Source organism: Manis pentadactyla, chromosome 3 (assembly GCF_030020395.1).
Source record: "Manis pentadactyla isolate mManPen7 chromosome 3, mManPen7.hap1, whole genome shotgun sequence".
NCBI classification, from domain to species: Eukaryota; Metazoa; Chordata; class Mammalia; order Pholidota; family Manidae; genus Manis; species Manis pentadactyla.
The window spans coordinates 42,180,413-42,199,179 of NC_080021.1; the positions used below are offsets into that span (position 1 = coordinate 42,180,413).

Genomic DNA, 18,767 nt, shown 5'->3' on the forward strand with positions numbered 1-18,767 from the left:
TTCAAAAGAGCTGGTCTCCTCAACTGTCCAAGTCAGGCTGGCCTTAACCAGGGTGATCCTATAATTTATTGTCCAAACTGGAACCCCTCTGAAAGGGAAAGGAAGGCTACTGAGAACTGAGCCAATAAGCATAAACTGGGATCATCCTGGATTAACTGGGATTTGTGCTCCCCATGTTCTTAACATTCCCTGCCCATCTACGTGCAGGCCACCCAGACCAGCTGCTAAGGAAATGCTTCCAGGGTCCCCACCAGCCTTTACTTCACCTCTAAATTTCCTGCTTTAAGTCTGATACCTTGAGTCACCATCTTTGACAAGCCCTCCCAGTTGATGTCCTCAGGTCAGGCTGCCTGTTCATCTTCCAGTTTGGCGTTCTCACTCTGACGGTCTCTCCCTGATCTACCAGCTCCCAGGAGCAAGGTCTGACCCTCCCAACCCAGCCTGATCATTCAACTTTGAGAGAACTGCTACCGCCACACCCTTATTGCCCTTCCTGTCTCCCTTTGCCTTGAACGTTTGTCCAGTTGCTATCCCTCCTTGCCCTGATCTTCCCCACCCTTCCATTAGGATGTCCCTCTTCTCTGACCTTGTGGCCTCTATTATCTCCATCATTTGCTTTGCACTCAGCATAGCCCCATGGAGTAGCAACTGACCTTTTGAAAATTTGTTCAGTCTCCCTAAACAAGGCAACTGGCCACAGCGGCCCACCACCATTTAATCATCTCACTCCCGGCCTCCAACACGTTAGGTGCTTGGCCGAGGAGGAGGATGACAGGCACGTGTGATGGATGAGACCCAGGCTGTGCAGTCTCTCCCATTTTCCCATTTTTCTGCTTACACCCTCTCTGCCCCCACCCTGAGGAAAGGCAGACATTCTTCTATGGTGACAGCGGCAGCAAGAATGCCTGTCTCTGATAAACACAGCCCACGCCAGCTTCCCAGCAGCCATGGCATCTACTCAGATGCTCGCTGCTCTTCAACAAATATCAAACACCAGAAGTTACAGCAAAACCCTCAGAGACACAAAGAATTCTCTCCTACACAGGAACAATTAGGCAATTATTTGGCATCTCCCGGAAAACTGGGTTCCTCACTGCCCTCCCGTTTCCCAAGTGCCAAGGCAGGCCTCCTGCCCCAGCCGTGGCCCCCTCGGCCCCTGCCCATGGATATTCCCTGTCATCCATACAAGCTCTGGGCCCTCCCTGCCTCTCCCTAATTAACTCCACACCCTCACCCTGTTTCCTGAAACTCATCCACTGGCCTTATTCCCAACAGCCTGATTTCTTTCTGACCCAACAGCAGGCAGAGTTTCCACCCATTTAACACTGGTGAAGGAAGAAATATATATAAAACAAAATAAGTAGAATGCCCTCATTTTGTTCGACATTAACAAAGTGTTTTGAAGTAGGTATTTATACCAGGAAAGGTCTGGCAGAGAATTCAACAAACAATGAATAGTGATTTTCTCATCTGTTTCACTCCCTCAATGAAAGTACATTACTTGTGCCATAAAAATTGATGAAGCGTAAATAATGAGCTAGCATTTACATGTTGACTTCTTTCTTTTCTGCCAGTGTTAGTGGAATGGCACCCTGCCACTTATCACAGTCACCACCAGCAGATTAAGAAAAAAACAATTCTAAGGCTTAGGAGACCAATTCCATTTGTGGACTTCTGATGAGGGGAGTTTTCAGCCCCATCAGTGTGTAACAACAAACAAACCTATTTTATGCTCATAATTACCTGCAAAGAACAGATCATCACCTACACTTTTTGTTTTGTTGCTTTTTCCTTCCACATCCTTAGCTAAGAATCAATGTTTGTCGGAAAATGTAAATTCTAGGTGCAAAAAGACCCATTCATCGTTTGTGGGAAGCACAGGGCCCCCTGAAACCAATGGGATATAGAACAGAAAATGCAGGATTTACAGTCATAAAATGTAGGTTCCAGTTCTAATGTTAGTCAAATCCTTTTCCTTCTTTCCTTTCCAGACTTTCTCCCTCCTAAGTAACCAGCTCAGTTCATTGAACACTTATTATTTTCCAGGCACTATTCACTGGTGAAGGAATGAGTGAGACCAGCAAGTTTAAAGAGCTTTACAGACAAACTGAGAGGTGGCATTAGGGACTTTTGACCTGCTCTTCAGGTGCTGAGGAAAACCGTTATCCATCACTGAAGAAATCAGATGCCACCCGCATCTCTCCTACCTCTCACAGCGTTATGCAATGCGGAGTCACACAAGTGCAAAGCTGACTGCAGACTGGTGTCCACATTCACATACTGCCCTGAGACTTCTACCCGAGGCCTGCCTCTGAGGTTACTGTTTGCTTTCTCTGAATCCACAGCAGGGCTCCAACACCTGGCAGGTGCTTGGGCCTATCACTGAACTGCAGATCCGTATTAGGAGGAAGGCTGCCTCCATCCCTGAGGAGCCACCCAGCAGCTCACCTACCACCAAGTGAATTTCATGCACAACACATGAGCTGTACTGCAGTCAGGCTATCAGAAACGTACCCTCCAAATTTTATGAAAATCCACTCCATCCTTTTCAAGGGATGCAGTAACAGACAATTATATTTACATAGATTATCATAAATATGCCTTTTACTGAGGACCCAGAATGAGAAAATGCTAAGCTCAGCCATAAATGAGGACTTTAAAGTTCAAATTCTGGCTAACTAGACCAAAGGAAAGCATTATGTGGCCTTAACAACGCGTTCACCCCACCCTTCCTTACTATGTTCAACTTGCCCTCACTAATAAGCAAGGCTGCACCAAATACTCACCCACACACCTCTTCCCGTCCTCAGCTAGGGTATAGCCACTGTAGCACTGGCAGACAAAGGAGCCCAGCACATTCACACAGAGCTGCTCACAGCCGTGGTCCTCCACTGCACACAGATCCTGGACTGAGGCAAAGCCATAATGTTAGAACATGGCTCTGAAGGAGGTGGCCCTTAGCACAGGCCCCGGCAACAGGTAACTCTACAGCACTTGTTAAAACAACATTTATGGACACTGTAAGCACTGATACATGATCACAGTGGAAAATTTGGAAAACACAGAAAAACCTATACAAGAAAATCTACCTGGAATCTCCCCACCTGGAATCCCATCAGCCAGAGTTACCACAATTAACATTTTGGTGAGTTTCTATGTATAAATAAAAGCATGTGTTTCAAAGTTGGAATTACTCACCTCCACTAAATGCATCAGATAATTTTAAACTAACATCAGTTTGTATTTTCCCATCAGTGGGAATGCTCTGAAACATTTTGATGGTCCTTGAGAACTCTATGTTATCATAACAGGCATTTGCACTTGTCAACATCAAGTACCATTCCTATTCTTTGAGAACTAATCACAGTCCTACTGATTTGCACCAGGATAATCTGATGCTGTCTTTGACATTTTGCAGATGGGGCAAATGAAAGAGGGCACAGTAAAAAGATCTGCCATTCTACAAAAAACAAGTCAGGTCTAAGAATAGCCCCTAATTCCCAGGTCAGCATCAGTCCCTTTGAAAATCCTCTTTGCACGCTATTTATTTATCCCAGTGACAAGTGAGGAAAATGGGAAACCAAAGGAGGTTAGGTAGATGTAACAAAGATTACTAGGCAGAAATGGATGTATGATTATTAGCGGTCCTGTTTTAGTCAAATATTTTTTATGTGTCCACACAGCACTGAGCCCTGGCTACTTACTCAATTGCAATATAAGAATGCACTCACATGAGTGCATTTGCTACAGTGGAACTAAGAATGTCTCAGATGGAAGGGTTAAAGGCATTTTCAATCCATCTCTCCTTTGCTGAAACAGGCTGACATGATGACATTATTTCTTAGCAAGGAGAACAGCTTGTGTTGATAACTAGCTCTTCTAGCGACTTTACCATTATAGTTGGAAAAATCAGAGAGCATTAAAAGGATTGAATGTATTAAAAAGAGTTTTCTCTGGTTAAAAGTTATAACTAAGATAGCTATGGTAAAAACTCAATTAACTAGAAAGCTTGATTAATCCCTGAATCCAAAAGGTACAAATTAATGTAATCTCCTAGGTCTTTGAGTTTTACAGTTTACCATGCTTTTAAATAAATATTAAATATAAAATTGATAAAAAGATAAAAGCTGATATATTCATCATTTCTATTAAATCCATTAAATAATTTTTAAAAATAAAATCTGTATCACAGCATTAAACATGCTTAAGTCTAAGATTTCATAAATAAGGATTCTGGTTTGAAAATGCTAAAGGAAGTATTTTCATTCCAAATCAATAAAGTAGATGAAAATAATTACAGATGCAAATACATTTACCTCTCACCAGTATTTATATATCTTAGATTTCCAACTGGGAACTCCAGTTGAGTTTTCCAATGGATTTAGATATTTAAAGAAACACCAATAACCAAAAAAAGCTTCAGCTCATGCAAAAAGCATAGTGAATAATTAACAAATGACAAAACCTACAGTTAGTTACAAGCCTAAGCCAAAGATCTAAGAAAAATCTGAATCATAGGATACTCTTCATTTATTCAATGAGTGAAGCACCTGCTTTGTCCCAGGCACTGGGGATGTAGAGGTGAACCAGACAAAAGGGTTAGTATAATGTGAAGCTCTAGGAAGCATGTTTCTGACTGAAGGAACTGCAAATGCAAAGGTCCTGAGGTAGAATAAACTAGCCCCCATAGAGGACTGGAAAGGCTAGAGTGGCTCTCAGATGCACCCTAAATAACTAAAATACAAGACAGAGCATGATAGAAATCCACAAGAGAGATGCTGGCAGAACAATGGGAGTTCAGAATGGGGGCAGATTACAGCCTGTCAAGGGTGGATAGGAGAAGGCTGGCCATTAAGCATGAGAGAATGGAGAAGGAAATGGCACTCAGGGCTGCGGGAGGGGACAGTGTGAGTGAATGTGCAGAGGAGGAGGAAAGCAGGACAGACATGGAAGTTGAATTCCACTCCCAGAATTCCAAGGGAAGCAGCAGGAAGGAGGATCGGAAGGCCAGTTGACAGCAGATGGCAGAGGGCCAGAAAGCAAGCCGAGCAGTCTGCGCCCCATTCCGTGGGCAGTGGGGACCACTCAAGCTGAGATCCTCACAAAGGGAGGTCGGAGATTCCACCTGATTCCGCTGTAGGAGGATCACCTGCAGCATCACAGCTTCCCTCAGGTCTGGGAAACTTGAAGGACTTCCAACACAGTTAAATGAAAATCACTTGCTTTGGGAACAGCGGTAGTTTTCTGAATTCCACCCTGAAACAGCTTTGGTTTGCTTGCATGTTGATGGAAAAATTAATCTCTTGATATGAAAGGACCTTCCTTTGTTCTACAAGGCTTCTGGCCTCATGCATTCGCTATCAGTGCACCCTGTATTTTCCCTCTTGGCATGGCACAATGTTAATTACATAAGCACTCCGGCAGTGATATATTGACTGCATCTCCCTTGCTAGACTCCAAGCTCCATAACTGGGAAGAGAGTCCCCCCAAAAAGTCCTGGTGGCTGGAATAGGACACCCCAAAATACTGGAACAACCTGTCTCCCCAAAACACCAAGCCCATCTCTGAGGGGGGGTGCAGGAGCTTCTCTGCCGGGATCCCCTTGCTCTGTTCCAGCTGCTGCTCTGCCTCTGCTCTGTGTCCAGCAGGAATCCTGCCTAACAGTGGTTACACAGGACTGGTTACAAAGGAGTGGTGGGAATAGAGGTGATTTTTATTTTCTTATTTATAATGATGTGTCTTCAAATTTTCTAACAAAAGTTTAAAACAAGCTTTTATAATCATGAAAAAAATCATTATGTTACAAAAAAACCCCTTTGAAAGTAGCATTTCCAAAGCAATGAACCAGGACCTTGAAGCAGTATCCTTTTCCCAAAAGACTCCCAACCACAGGGTAGGTAGAGAGGCAAAGAAATGTTTATTCTGTTCGGTACAGAGCTGGGACACCCGCAGGAGAGCCTGTGAACAAGAGCCACAGGGCCTGGCCTCAGCTGCCTGTTAGAACCATCTGGGGACTTCTTGAAAATTGCTGATGCCCAGGCCCCTTGCCTCTTAAATCACACTGGCTGGGGGTGGGATGCAGGCAGCAGAGTTTGTTAAAGTGCCCCAGATAACTCCAGTGTGCAGCCAGGTTGAGAATCATTGAACCTACTGGATAAAAACTCCCCACCATCATCCATGGGGAAGGTGCCCAGATCCAGGAGTTAGTCTCCCCCTTTACTAACTGAGATCTCCAGGCCCAGCTTCCTCTTTCAAGAAATTTCAGAATTATTCCTGCCCTTGGTCCCTTCTCCAAGTGGCTGAAAGAATTGCAGACACCACGTGAGGATGCAAAGTGTGGTAAGAAAAGGAGGATTATCGCTTCCATTCCAGAAAAATGGCCCCACAAACGCAAGTTTGCCAGTTGGCTTCACATGTATCATCTTTCCATACTGTTTTTAGAACATTGGAGATTTATGGCCACTGCCTATCTGTACTGTCCCAAGGGAAACCATTGAGGGATTAATTTAATTAAACAAAGACAAAGGAATAAATACAGTCTAGGTTCTGACAAAACAACATTGTTTTTCTGGCAATGGTTACTTCCATCTGAAACAAGAACAGATGTTTTGGATGACTCCTTATGCTTTTGAAAAACAGCACTTCTTTATCTTACAGCCTGGGCTGATTTCACTGATGGGTGATAAAACCATGGAGGATGGGAGAAGCACTGGATTCAGGCGTCCCATTATCCTTCCAAGCCTTCTCTACCTGGTGACCCCCACTCACGGTTCAAATTTCAGTCTATGTCACTTTATCCAGGAAGCCTGCTCCTGCCCCACCTTCAGAGGCGGGCTTGGGATTTTGGAGGGGTGGTAGGTTGTTCCAGTGTGCTGGGGTGTTTGACCACTTCCTGTCCCACTTCGTAGTCTGGAGGACAAGATCCACTTCATAGTTTGCCGTACCACAATTATAATTCAACACTTACCTTGTGATTATTTAATGTCTCTTTCCCCTCAGATGAGGGCAGCACTTGTTTTGCTCAGCACTCTAGCTCAGGTATCTAGCATGGTATCTGGCATGAGGTCAATTTTTAAGAATATATTTGAATGACTAAATTCATTCAATCAGTCATTCATTCCTTTGTCAGACTGTTCAAAGTGCTGGGAAAATAACTGTGAATAAAATAGATTTAAAAAATCAATCAATCAATTGATCCTTGTCCCATGAAGCTGTTCCCTGTGTGGGGGCCAGCAGTGCATGGGAGCCAGTTCCTACAACTCACATGATGCTCCGCACAACTCTTCCAGCTCTGCATCCAGCAAGGCCAGGTGGGTAGCTTGAAACTGGCCATGGTGGCAGTATTTACACCACAAGAATTGGTGCACATTACAGATTGGAATTTTTTTCCCCTCTGGAGATCTGGTTGTTTAACATTTACCAGCAGACCATGGACAGGGGCCAGACATAAACAAAACCAACAGGTAAAACCATAAGTTATGTTAAATCTTACAAGTGCCATGGAACAAAAGTAAGCAGGAAAAGAGAGTTGGGAGTGTGGAGAGAAGGAAGCTTCTGCTTTAAATAGTGTGGTCAGAAGGGGGTCTCACTGAAAAAATTATTTTATACACAGACCTGAGCGAGGAAATATGAAAAAACAGGGATCAAGGGAATTGAACCTTGGAGAAGACTAAAGCAGTTATGTTTCTATAGACAGGTTAGGAGCGAGGCAATCATAGAATGAAAAGAATACTGCCTTTGCAGCCAGACCTGACTTCCACTAGGTTACTTAGGACTTCCTGTAACTGATTTCTATGAGATCCAATTTTCATAGAGGTTAAATACTTGTGTGGAGAAAATATCTTATTTCAGGGCTAAATTAGACAATATAGGTAAGTAAAGCACCTCAAAGACTCAGGAGAGCCTGGGGGCCAGAGAGCACCTAAAAGACGATAGGTCCTTCTTTCTTAGACGGGGGAAAGAAAGGTCTTAGAGGTGCAGGCCTAGTTAGGCATGGAGCAGAGGTGAACCCCAACCAAATGTTGTCTACCTCACAATCTTACATAATGTCACTTCACTGAGTGCCTATGAAAACCCTGCAAATGGGCCTCAGACTCAGATTTCTTTAATAACATCAACATATCTTTGGCTAAGTTTTGTTTTGTGAGTTCTATGCTGAGTTTATCTGATACAGCAAAGTAGGCAATTTTTAGTTTTATGACAAAAGATCTCACCAAACTTAAGCAATGTCTTGCAGATGGCAATTTTTAGTATAAAGCTGGCAGACAACAAAATGTGCTTGCTCCTCTTAGTTCCTGGAGAATTTTAGGAGGGATGTTAAACTGTGTCTGCCCAGTGTTCCCAGGTGAAATAAATCCATGAGGATTTGACAACTGCGAGCCCCAAAGTCATGCCCAATTCCATCTCCTGAGGTTCACATGCACCCAGATGTAAATGCCTGCCTTCATTTATGATCTCAAAACCCTGGCACAGTCCCTTGGCCCTGAGAACTTGGAAAACTTTCATCTGGTTACACTGGACAAGGAGCATGGGACAAAAACTGTGGCTCTGCAGCTGACATCATCCTGGGTGAAATCAAAGGGTTTTTACTGACTTTTCTGAATTTTAGACAAGCCACACTGCATGCTTTTGACACCGACAGTTTAATCTCTCCTTTGGAGTTAAAGCAAAATGAATACCTTTAAAGACACACTCCACTTTTTCATAGCTCCTGCTGTTACTGAGCCTGCGATGTAGGAATAAAAAATTATCAATCGCAGCAAGAGATAAGAGGAATGTGTTATTAGGATTGTTATTTCACTCAAGTGGGAAAACAGCAGGATTTCCTCCTGCTCCAACGTGAAAACTCCTTCAGAGTTAGGACTTCGCAAACGCAGGCAAAACCCAAGCCTGCGTTTTGGGGACCATCCCCCTTCATCCACCATGTCTGAAAGCACTAATCTTATTTTGACAGCTGCAGTTTGGAATTAAAGACTTTCAACAGTAAATGTGAGTCACCAGCCTTGTGCTTCTATGCTGAAAGGAACAAAACAAACCCAGTGTCACAAGAAGACCCTGTCCTTTCCGGCAAACTCCAGCTGCGACCTGCACCCTTCTTTCCCCCAACAGTTTAGTGCTTTTTCATCGATTCTCCTATTCACTAACATGATTTTAGTTTTCTTTTGAGAAGGGAAAAGCAACGTGGGGAGGATACCCCAAATAAAGCCCTAACGCAGAAGTCAATCTGACCGAGTAAGGTTGACCAAAATAATAAACAAACATGAGCAAATAATGCCCTACGCTTGGAAAACACTTGGCAATTTCCAAATGGTCACATCATCACGTTCTTAGTAGAAACCCCTACTGAGTGGGATGTCCCAGGGAGAGATCTAGTTTAAAATATCTAGATCAGTGGTTTTCAAACATAAGCTTTCAACAGAATCCCCGCGAGGGCTTGTTAAAACACACGTTCCCAGGCTCCCCCTCCGGAGTCCCTGATTCAGTAGGGGGAGGGGAGGGCCTGGGAATTTACATTTCTAACAAGTTACCCGCAAAGCTGAAGCCGCTCTCTGGGGGACTGCACTTTAAGAACCACTTGTCTAGGTTCTTATGAAAATAGGAAAGCAGAGAAGAAGCTGTACTACTTTCGAATTCATTTCCCACTGATGTGTAATGATTCCTTCACTACTGTCATTCCTCCACTCACATTTAGTCAGCCCGTTTCTCCCATGTCTCTCATGGGGCTCTCCTTATCCCAGATTCCCTGTTTTCCCCCTTAATCCTGTGTCCTGGCACAGCCAAGGGTGAGCAAACTGCACGTAACGGTGTCCAAGTTCCCGGGCCCAGCAGCCAGGGTTAGGAGGGAGCTCACAGACCGAACCGACTCCGCGCAGCAGGCCCGCGGCACCGGGCCCTGCCCTCTATCCTGCGGCTGCAGGCCCTGCTCCGTCTGCGGCCCCTGCTCGCTCTCCCGCTCTTCCCCCAGCCTCTGACTGTGCGCTGCTCCAGCGCTCAGGCCCGCCCTTCCCTTTCTGCACGACCCTCCTCCCTCCAAGATTCCATCCGTTTTCAGGGTCAGCCACCACCACCAAGCACATTCAGCCAGGCACTGTCTTTGAACTCTGATTTTCCATCGCCAGCTACACCCAACCACTTGCATGCTCCTTCCCAGACTCACTAGTTCTCTCTGAAAGCCAGATCTCCTCTGTGCAGTTATCTGTCAGCCTAAAATTCTACCACCATCTCCCACCCACTATTCCCCATTTTATGTCACAAACCCCTGGGATGGGGATTATTGCTGTAGTCTCCTGACTAATTCTATGGGCATAAGAGACACATGCACTGAATTGACTGAACTGCTCTCCTCCGCATGTGCAGAGCACAAGGGAAGCCAAGATCTGAGCTTTTCTTGGGACTCAAACATATAATAGAAACACTCATTTTTCTCCCATAAGCATATCTGGCCCATAGAGGGGAATCCATTAATATTGAATGAATAAATACATGAATGAATGAATTAATGGATGGATGGATGGATGGATGGATATATGGATGGTAATTCTGTCCCCACGCTACCTAATTGTAATCCCATGTGTACACTACTGCCAGACTCAATTACTAAACTGTGGTTTTACCCCTGACATCTTGTGTTCAGTCTCCCTACCCACCAAAGACTGTGGCTAGAACTCAGCTTGAAAGTCAATCACTCCAGTTTGTTCCAGTTTACAGCCCTTCCCTAACCCCCACTAACACCCCACACGAACTATTCCGGACAGGCAGCCAGGCTCACCCCCGCAGGCAACAAGCCCTGCAGGTCTCTTCTTTGACTTGCTAGAAGGCCCCTCTTCTACAGTGCCTTCCCCGTCGGCCCCAGGACTCCTCCTCCAATCTCTTCTTTTCCAGCCTTTTATCCAAAACCACTTTGTTCTGACTCTATCTATATTAGCTTTATTAAGTTATAAGTGGCATACAACTGCACATATTTAAATATTCAGTTAACATAAACTTCACATGAAGTACACAATTTGATAAATTTGGCTTATCAATTTATTAGCACCATAATCAAGACAGTGAACATATCCATCACCCCCAAACCTGAACGCTGCCTAATGCTCCTTTTTAATCCTTTTTTTTCTCTTCTCCGCCTGACCCCAGGAACCACTGGTCTGCTATCTGTCACATAGATTGGTTGCCATTTTCTAAAATTCCATACATATGGAAGGGAGGGAAAGGAAGGGAGATTCCTTATTCTTAAAAAATGAAGAAATAAAAGGAAACGAGATAAAGTTCTTTCTTGTTAGTGGAAAAGTAATTCAAGGGGAAGGGAATGGTAGGAAAGCAGATATGCGAAGACAGGCACACTTCATGAGGATGCTTTCCCCATTTTTTAAAATTGAACTTGAATGGCTGTTGAGCCCAATGCTAGCACCTCTACATATATCCCATGTAACCATATTGGATGGGGACAACTTTTGGAGGCCAGGAGAATCCACAGTGTTGACCTCTGCTACATCCCAAATAGTTCATATGGGCAGAACATTGAAGGTAAGAATACTTAATGTGTTTAACCTAGTCTTTGGAAGGGCATAGTTTGAGACACAGACCAACTGTTGTCTAGAAGAGGGTTATCTGGACAGTGAAGAGACCCCAAACCATAAATACATAAAGATGTGTTTATGCTTTCCCTGAAAAAGAAAAAATTAAAAGGAGCAGGTGGCAGAGGGATAACATTCTTCAATAATCAAAGGATTTTCTCTTTTTATTTGGAAAAGGAAATACACTTTTGGAGATATGGCTTCAGATGGCAGAGAAAGGATGAAAGGTGGAAAACATAGAGTGGGATTTCAGCTGGATCACTGATCCAGACTGTCTAGAGTGGGATGCAGATGCTCTCCAGTGACCTGGTGTCCCAGATGGGCGACAGGGTTGGACATGCACCATCACCCATCAGGGACAGCAAGGGGAACAGAATTCCTGGGTCACATGGGTTAGGGAGCTAGAAGTCTGACAGCCAAGGTCCATTTCCACTTGAGGAACCTATGAATTAGCTCTGTCTGTCTCTTCTCTCCACAGAGACAGGGTATGAATAGAGACTGGTACATACAGGATGTGTATGTGTGTGTGTGTGTAAAGGCAGTCACCTAAGAAACCTCCTCACAATCATTCTGTTCAGTGACAGTATCACAGCTGTTGGTAGTAGACATAGAGGAATGACAATCACTTGAATGTTAGTCCTGGTGAATTTATTCTGAGTCTCCTCTAGAATCAACGAGTCTGTGAATCCCACTGTACCCCTGGGCTGGGAGAAGCCTCTCTGGGTGCAGGGTGGTCCTGCTGCCATCTAGGTGCCCTGAAGGATCACGGGACAGTATCAAATGGTGGTTAAGAGCTAGGAATATGGAGTCACACATAACAGGATTTGGGTTCTGGTTGGTGATATTACTATCCATGTAGCCTAAATTGTCTAACCTTTTTTTGTACCTTATTTTCCTTATCTGTAAAATAAGAATGATAAAGTGTACTTTAAGAGTTCATTGGCAGACTTAAATGAGCTAACAGATATAAAGCACTCAGGAGAGCTCCTGGCACATGGTGAACACTTAATAAGTGGCTACAGTTAGGCCTGACCTCTTGCACAGCACACCAAGGTGGGCATGGGCTGTAATCACTGTTGGTTGCAATTACCTTGGTTGTTTATTTGATTTACTTTTCATGCAAGAATGTGAGCTCCAAGAGAGCAGGAACATTGAAGTTTTATTCACTATTTTATTTGCAGGAATTTGCATACTGCCTGGTACATCTTACAGTATCAAAAATGGAGATAGCTGTGTCTCATTCCTCTCCAGGCCCACTGAGTCTCTCTTGGTGTTGGCAGGGACAGGTTCCTGCAAGCAGCCCATAAACAGAGGTCAGGGTATGGCCCAGCCTGCCCTTGGCACAATTTTTAACTGTCCACCAGACAGTCCTTATTAACCAAGGGCTAATAAGGACTTAATGATGAGAGAGGTATTAATTTATCACTTCCCATTTTATGGATAAGGAAGTTGAGTCAAGGAGCATAAATAACCAACTCAGACAGACACAGTCTGAATGTCAGGATACACACTCAGGTGTGCAGACTATAAAGACACTTCTCTTTCTGTAAGGCCACTGGTATACAATTTCAGCCATGCAAGCAAAAGAGTTACTATCTTTTACTGGGAGAGAGAGAGAGCTGCTCTTCATGACTGCACATATCAAGCTAAGTCTGGTGCTGACAGTAAAGGTAGTTTAACTGCTTCCTGCTTCTGGGGGACTGGAGGGCTGGGTCAGAGGGGGTGGCAGAGCCCTGGCTCCAGCTCTGTCCCTACTCTCTTAATTCGAAGCCCTTGCCCCCTTCACTGCCTAATGCCAGTGAACCTCAAAATGTGGCAGAAATCTGTGTCAGAAGTTCACTGACCCCACCCCTGACCTGTAGACTCTGAATCCAAGGGTGGAGCCCTGGGGTAGGCTTCCAGGGTGCTTCTCTAGTCACTGAAGCTAGAGAACCATTGCCCTGGTCTACCCAGGCCTGCCTACTCCTCCACCCGATCAGTCTCTCTGAAGCCCAGGCAGTTTCTGCCTCACACTCTGCACCCACAGCCCTAGAAAGTGGGGAGCAAGGCCAGACCAGCACTCAGGAGAGCCTGGGGGCCAGAAAGGTGGGCCAAGCAGGGGCTGGCAAAGCCTGGTATGAGGAAAACCTTGCTCATGACATGAGGGGAGAACTTTTTTATTTTTTAGTTGCTGATCTCAAAATTCCTCTGGCTTGACTAAGCCAGTCCATGGGAAATGGACATCGGCAGATGCCCAGAGCCCAGTGGATCACTGGGGCTTGAGACAAGGACAGACAAGGAATTTCTTGTGCTCCTAAGAAGGGAAAGCTAGGAAGGGCATTAGCAAGGAGGTGGGAGGCTGAGCCTTCTACCAGGAGCCCAGTGGGGGCAGAGAGCCTGCGGAGGATGGGGCATGTCTAAGAGAGATGTTTAGGTTGTTTGCTGAGCACTGTGTGAGGTGACCTTGCTTGGGCTACCCCAGTTCTCCAGTAAATTCAGTTAAACCCATGAATATTTGGTGTGAGTGATTTTTGTTATGGAAATTGAAGAAGGGTCAGAGGTTCAAGCAGAAGATGAGGATGATTCAGGCTGCACTCAACAACCTGGGATCCTGGGGTCTGAGAGGAGCCAAAGAACACGGAGACTCCTGGGATACACAGAGTCCAAGGGCTTTGGACTTCCCCAGACCACACCACTGGAGGATTCAAGCAGATGTTACCTAATCTTGGCAGGGAAGCCTCTAGTCAAACACTCTCAACCCTGAAACTGAAAAGTGAGAAGGAAAATGTGGTTTGGCTCTCTAAATGTGATACTAATTACAGCCATTTGTGCAAACTGCTTTCCAGTATTGCTTAATTGCTTAAAATGTGGTATAATAACAATTATGCATCTCATGAACTATGCATCAGATTAGCTGGGTTTTATTCGCTCCCATGTGGGCAGGTCTTCCTCATGTTGTGAGGATGCCTGCTTTAGTAACGTGGTTGTCTATGGGCTACTACAGAGACTTCACTTACAACTTAAGCAAATATATAGACACATCACTCAGCATATGGGTAATTCTCTCCTTTAAGAGGCAGATTATCTCGGCAGTATAGGCTCACATGCCAGTACATGATCTAATTTGGGTGCTTGGCCAAAAAGAGAAAAGGTGAGTTCTATCAGCACTTTCTATCTGTTTGATCTTTTTTTATTTAGGAGACTTGCAGTGTCCCTCACCAGAGGAATTAGATCCCTGCATGCCTCTAACCAGAGCGCGCATAATCATTCCCAGCTGATGCTAATAACTCATCGCAAATCCACACTTCAGACACAGAACAAAATACAGAAACAATTCCTCAGGGTACAGAAAATTGAGACAGTGAATGAAAAGGTTCTCCAGCGGCTCCCCCTGAAGAACCGCTTGGAAGTAAAGGACACCAAGTCATGAATTCAAGAAGGTGTCCTTGAATTTTCTGACAAGGACCTATTTCTGAGAAGGTGCCTCTAAACATCTTCCCAACATTTCCTGATTGCCCAACTATGTGCCAGGCTCTGGCCCAGGCACTGTGCTGATACAGCGGAGGGTCATATATGAGTTATAAAACCTCATTTCTGTCTTTAGGGAGATGATGATTTGGTTGGGTGAAGGGCCATGGATGAATTAAATGGGCCCAAATACAAGAAGAGAGAGCAGGAGGGCAGAGGAGGGCAGTATAGAGACAGGAGCAGAGCAGTCTTACTTCGGCATGTCGTCTGATCTGAGTTGAGGATGTATCCTTGTTTACACCTGCAGACGTATGAGCCAGGGGTATTGATGCAGAAGTGGGCACAGTTATGCTCCAGAATGGTGCACATGTGGACCGCTGCAAGGGAAGATACAGCAAGTTAAGGCAATGATGATGCCTTTCCTGCCTAACTTCAGCTACCCCACAAACATGTGTCCAGAACCTACTCTGTGAAGGAGAGAGCAGTACCCACAAGCTGCAGCACCTACCATCAAGGGGGTCACAGCCTCTGGTCAGACAAGACAGTTTTACATAAGTGCCATCAGCAATATATACATAAAGAGCCACAGAGGCTTAAAGGGAAATGATGTAGGCTGAGCCACATGAAGTTGCTGATATCCAACTACATTAGGTAAAAACTGATCTACAAAAACAGAAATTTCAGAGTTCAGTCGATTGCTTATTGGTAGGCAGGAGGATTAGAAGTTTGCTGAGACCAGCGGGGGCCTTGGCTAATGTGGATTTTCAATAAGCAGGAATAGGGCTAGAGGAAAAGCTATTAGTAAAATGGGGGTGTGGAAATGAATCAATTGTTTCTCAGGATCACAAATCCCAAGAGTAAGGTAATTTTTTAATAAGCAAAAGTATTATACAAAAATTTTTGGAGTAAAAATGCATTCATATGTTCCATATTTCCAGAATCTGTTTGCCTCAATTGAAAGTATTTTTGCATTTAGTTTCTGAAGTACCTGGCTTTCCAATACATCGATTCTTGCATATGTCTGTCTGAAGCTCATAAAAATTCTTGTTTTTTACATCTAAATTTATGACTTTACTCAGTGTACTTCAACTTCAGCATATTTAAAATTAGCAAGCATCAGTACAAACAAAGTACTAGTTATGCAAGTGTTCTCATAAACGATAAAAGATGTCCATATGTAGAAATATATTTTTGTGAATCTAAAATAAAAGAGGCTTTCAAAAGCTAAGAATCCAGTACTTAGGAAAATTCAGCTACGGATGAAACTATTGGTCTATCTTAAGTATATGTCTCTTTACTTCTAAGTAAGAAATATGGTGGGCAATAAATGAACTTGGGGAGTAAAACTTTATTTCATAACAACACAATTTAGAATGATTGTTCTGAGTTCATGATTATCTGTGTTTAACTCCTGTTAAGATGCAAGTAACATTCAATAAATTTAGAGATTAAATCAAACTAGTCATTTTTACCTCAGTGTAAAAGAAATATCTGTTCTTGTGACCCTGGGCAATTTTCTTAAATTCTTTGTATAAGATGGGGATTAAAAATAGCAGCTACTTCATAAGGGCCTTGTAAGAGTTAAAATAATTATGATGATGAAGTACTTAGAAGAGTATCCAAGGGAACGCTTGATACATGTTAACCATAGGTAGCAAAGGAGAAGTCTGGTGTGTTTTTTTTTTTAATGTAACATATGCAGGTTCATTCTATGCATATTGATCTTCAACTTGGTTTTTCAACCAACATTAATCACAGATCCAATCTGTATTGGTTTAAATATTATCTTACATAGAATCTAAAATGCACCCCTATTTGAGAGATGTTAAAATGTGAAGACATAAGTTTGATCCTTATTATTCACAGATTCCACATTTATGAACTCACCTACTCACTAAAGTTTATTTGTAAGTCTAAAACCAACCTCACAGTGCTTTCACAGTCATTTGCGGACTTGCTCAGAGCCAGGAAAGATATGAGTCACCTGATGCATCTGTTCCTAGCTAAGGCAGAACGAGGACATGCCCTGCCTTCCTGTTTCAGCTCTCAGACTGGAGACAAATGGCTTTTTTGAGGTCTATTTAGTGCCATGTGTTTTTGCATTTTTTCCTTTTTGCTGGTGACTTTGCTGTATAAAACAGCCCCAAGCATAGAGCTAAAGTGTTAGTGTTTGCTGAAGTGAAGTGTGTTTGGTGTTCCTAAGTGCAAGAAGGCTAAGATAAGAGTTATGGAGAAAATGTGTGTTAAATAAATTTTGTTCAGGCATGAGTAATAGTGCTGCTGGTTGTGAGTTTAATGTTAATAAATCAACAATATATATTAAATAAAGTGTCTTTAAGCAGAAACACATAAAACAAGATTAGTTGACAAAAATGTGACCAGAGGCTTGCAGGAACCTCACTCTGTATTTCCCCTAAGAACAATGGTTTGGTATTCACTAATTCATTGTTCACTGTGACTTTATAGAACATAGTAACTGAGAATAATGAGAATTGACTGTACGTCTTATGTTTGATCAAGTATGTTAGATCCAGTCTATTCCTTTCGGTTGTTTGAGCCATTGGACATGACTATTCCTCATTCTATTTAGCTATTTCCCTATTAGTTGACATTTGAACAGTTCTCGATTTTCCCTTCACAATGCTGTGATGAACATTTTCAAACACATCTCCTTGAGCACACATGCAACTGCTTCTCTGGGACTGGGTCCTCATTTAAATAGATGTAACCTAATTGCCTTGCAAGGTGGCTCACCCAGCAATGCAGGAGAGTCAAGATTTCCAGACCCTCAAAACCTCAGCACCAGGGATTATTAAATGGTATGTTTTTGACAGTCCTGTGAGGGAAAAATCATTATCTTGTTTTTAATTTGCATTTGCTTTGTACCCTGGAAGGCTCTCTTCTTTTCCTGGACTGCTGGAATCAAATTACCCACAGGGATGGGCATTCTTGAAGAACTCTCAGTGTGTCACTATTTTCCTCCTCAGTGAAGGAAGTCTTAAGTCTAGGCAACCAAATTCTCAGCAGTGATCCACTGGTGATCTCACTGGTGTGAGACCCAAGTGATGCATCTGGTGCCCATCTCCTCATCAGGACCCTGGCAGACAAAATGGGAGAGGAGATGACAGGCAGAGAGAGTATCTTTCAGGGAGCAGGCAGCACAGTGGCAGAGGGTGGTTCCTGGAAATCGACTGCCTGGAACTCAGTTTTGCCACTATATATGATGTTGTACAAATTAGTTAATTTCTCTAAACTCCACTTTCTTCACCTGTCAAATAGGTTTATTAAAAGAACTATTGCATCATGTTCTGGGGTGACAGCTTATTGCTAAGGTTCATTTTGGCCATGTACCATAAAAGAAATTGGAACCAGGAGATTGCAACTTAGTATAATGGAAAGAGCACCAGACTAGAAGACAGAAGGCGTGTGTTCTAGTTCTCCTCTGCCTCAAACAAGAGAGAGAAGTTCAGTTAATTGGGCTAGTCCTTTTAGACCTATTTCTTATTTCTTAATCTGTAGAATAAAGGCATGAATGGGAGGGGTCTAGTGACCCTCAGTAGAGACACTAACTTTGCATAGCAGTTCTTTTCTAGAAAGCATCCTCCCTTCTCATACCAAATGCATGGTAACTGTGGGAGCTGCTGTGCTGGTATGAGGCAGCCCCATGTCTGGATGCCATTGATTGGTACAGGTTCTGACAACTGGACTCTTTTTTTGGCATTAAGGAACTAGAACTGAGAAAAGGGG

The 18,767-nt window shown here is 43.6% G+C and overlaps 1 protein-coding gene across 2 annotated transcripts in view; it reads right to left on the reverse strand.

Moving 5' to 3' along the window:
- MATN2 (matrilin 2) overlaps positions 1-18,767 on the reverse strand; it is a 129,476-nt gene that overhangs the window by 55,683 nt on the left and 55,026 nt on the right. For both annotated transcript variants that reach the window (XM_036875696.2, XM_036875687.2), the window contains exons 4-5: positions 15,275-15,397; positions 2,787-2,909 (exon numbers count right to left, since the gene is read on the reverse strand). In XM_036875696.2, coding sequence (XP_036731591.1) covers positions 2,787-2,909; positions 15,275-15,397 — 246 coding nt within the window. The remainder of the gene's footprint in view (positions 1-2,786; positions 2,910-15,274; positions 15,398-18,767) is intronic.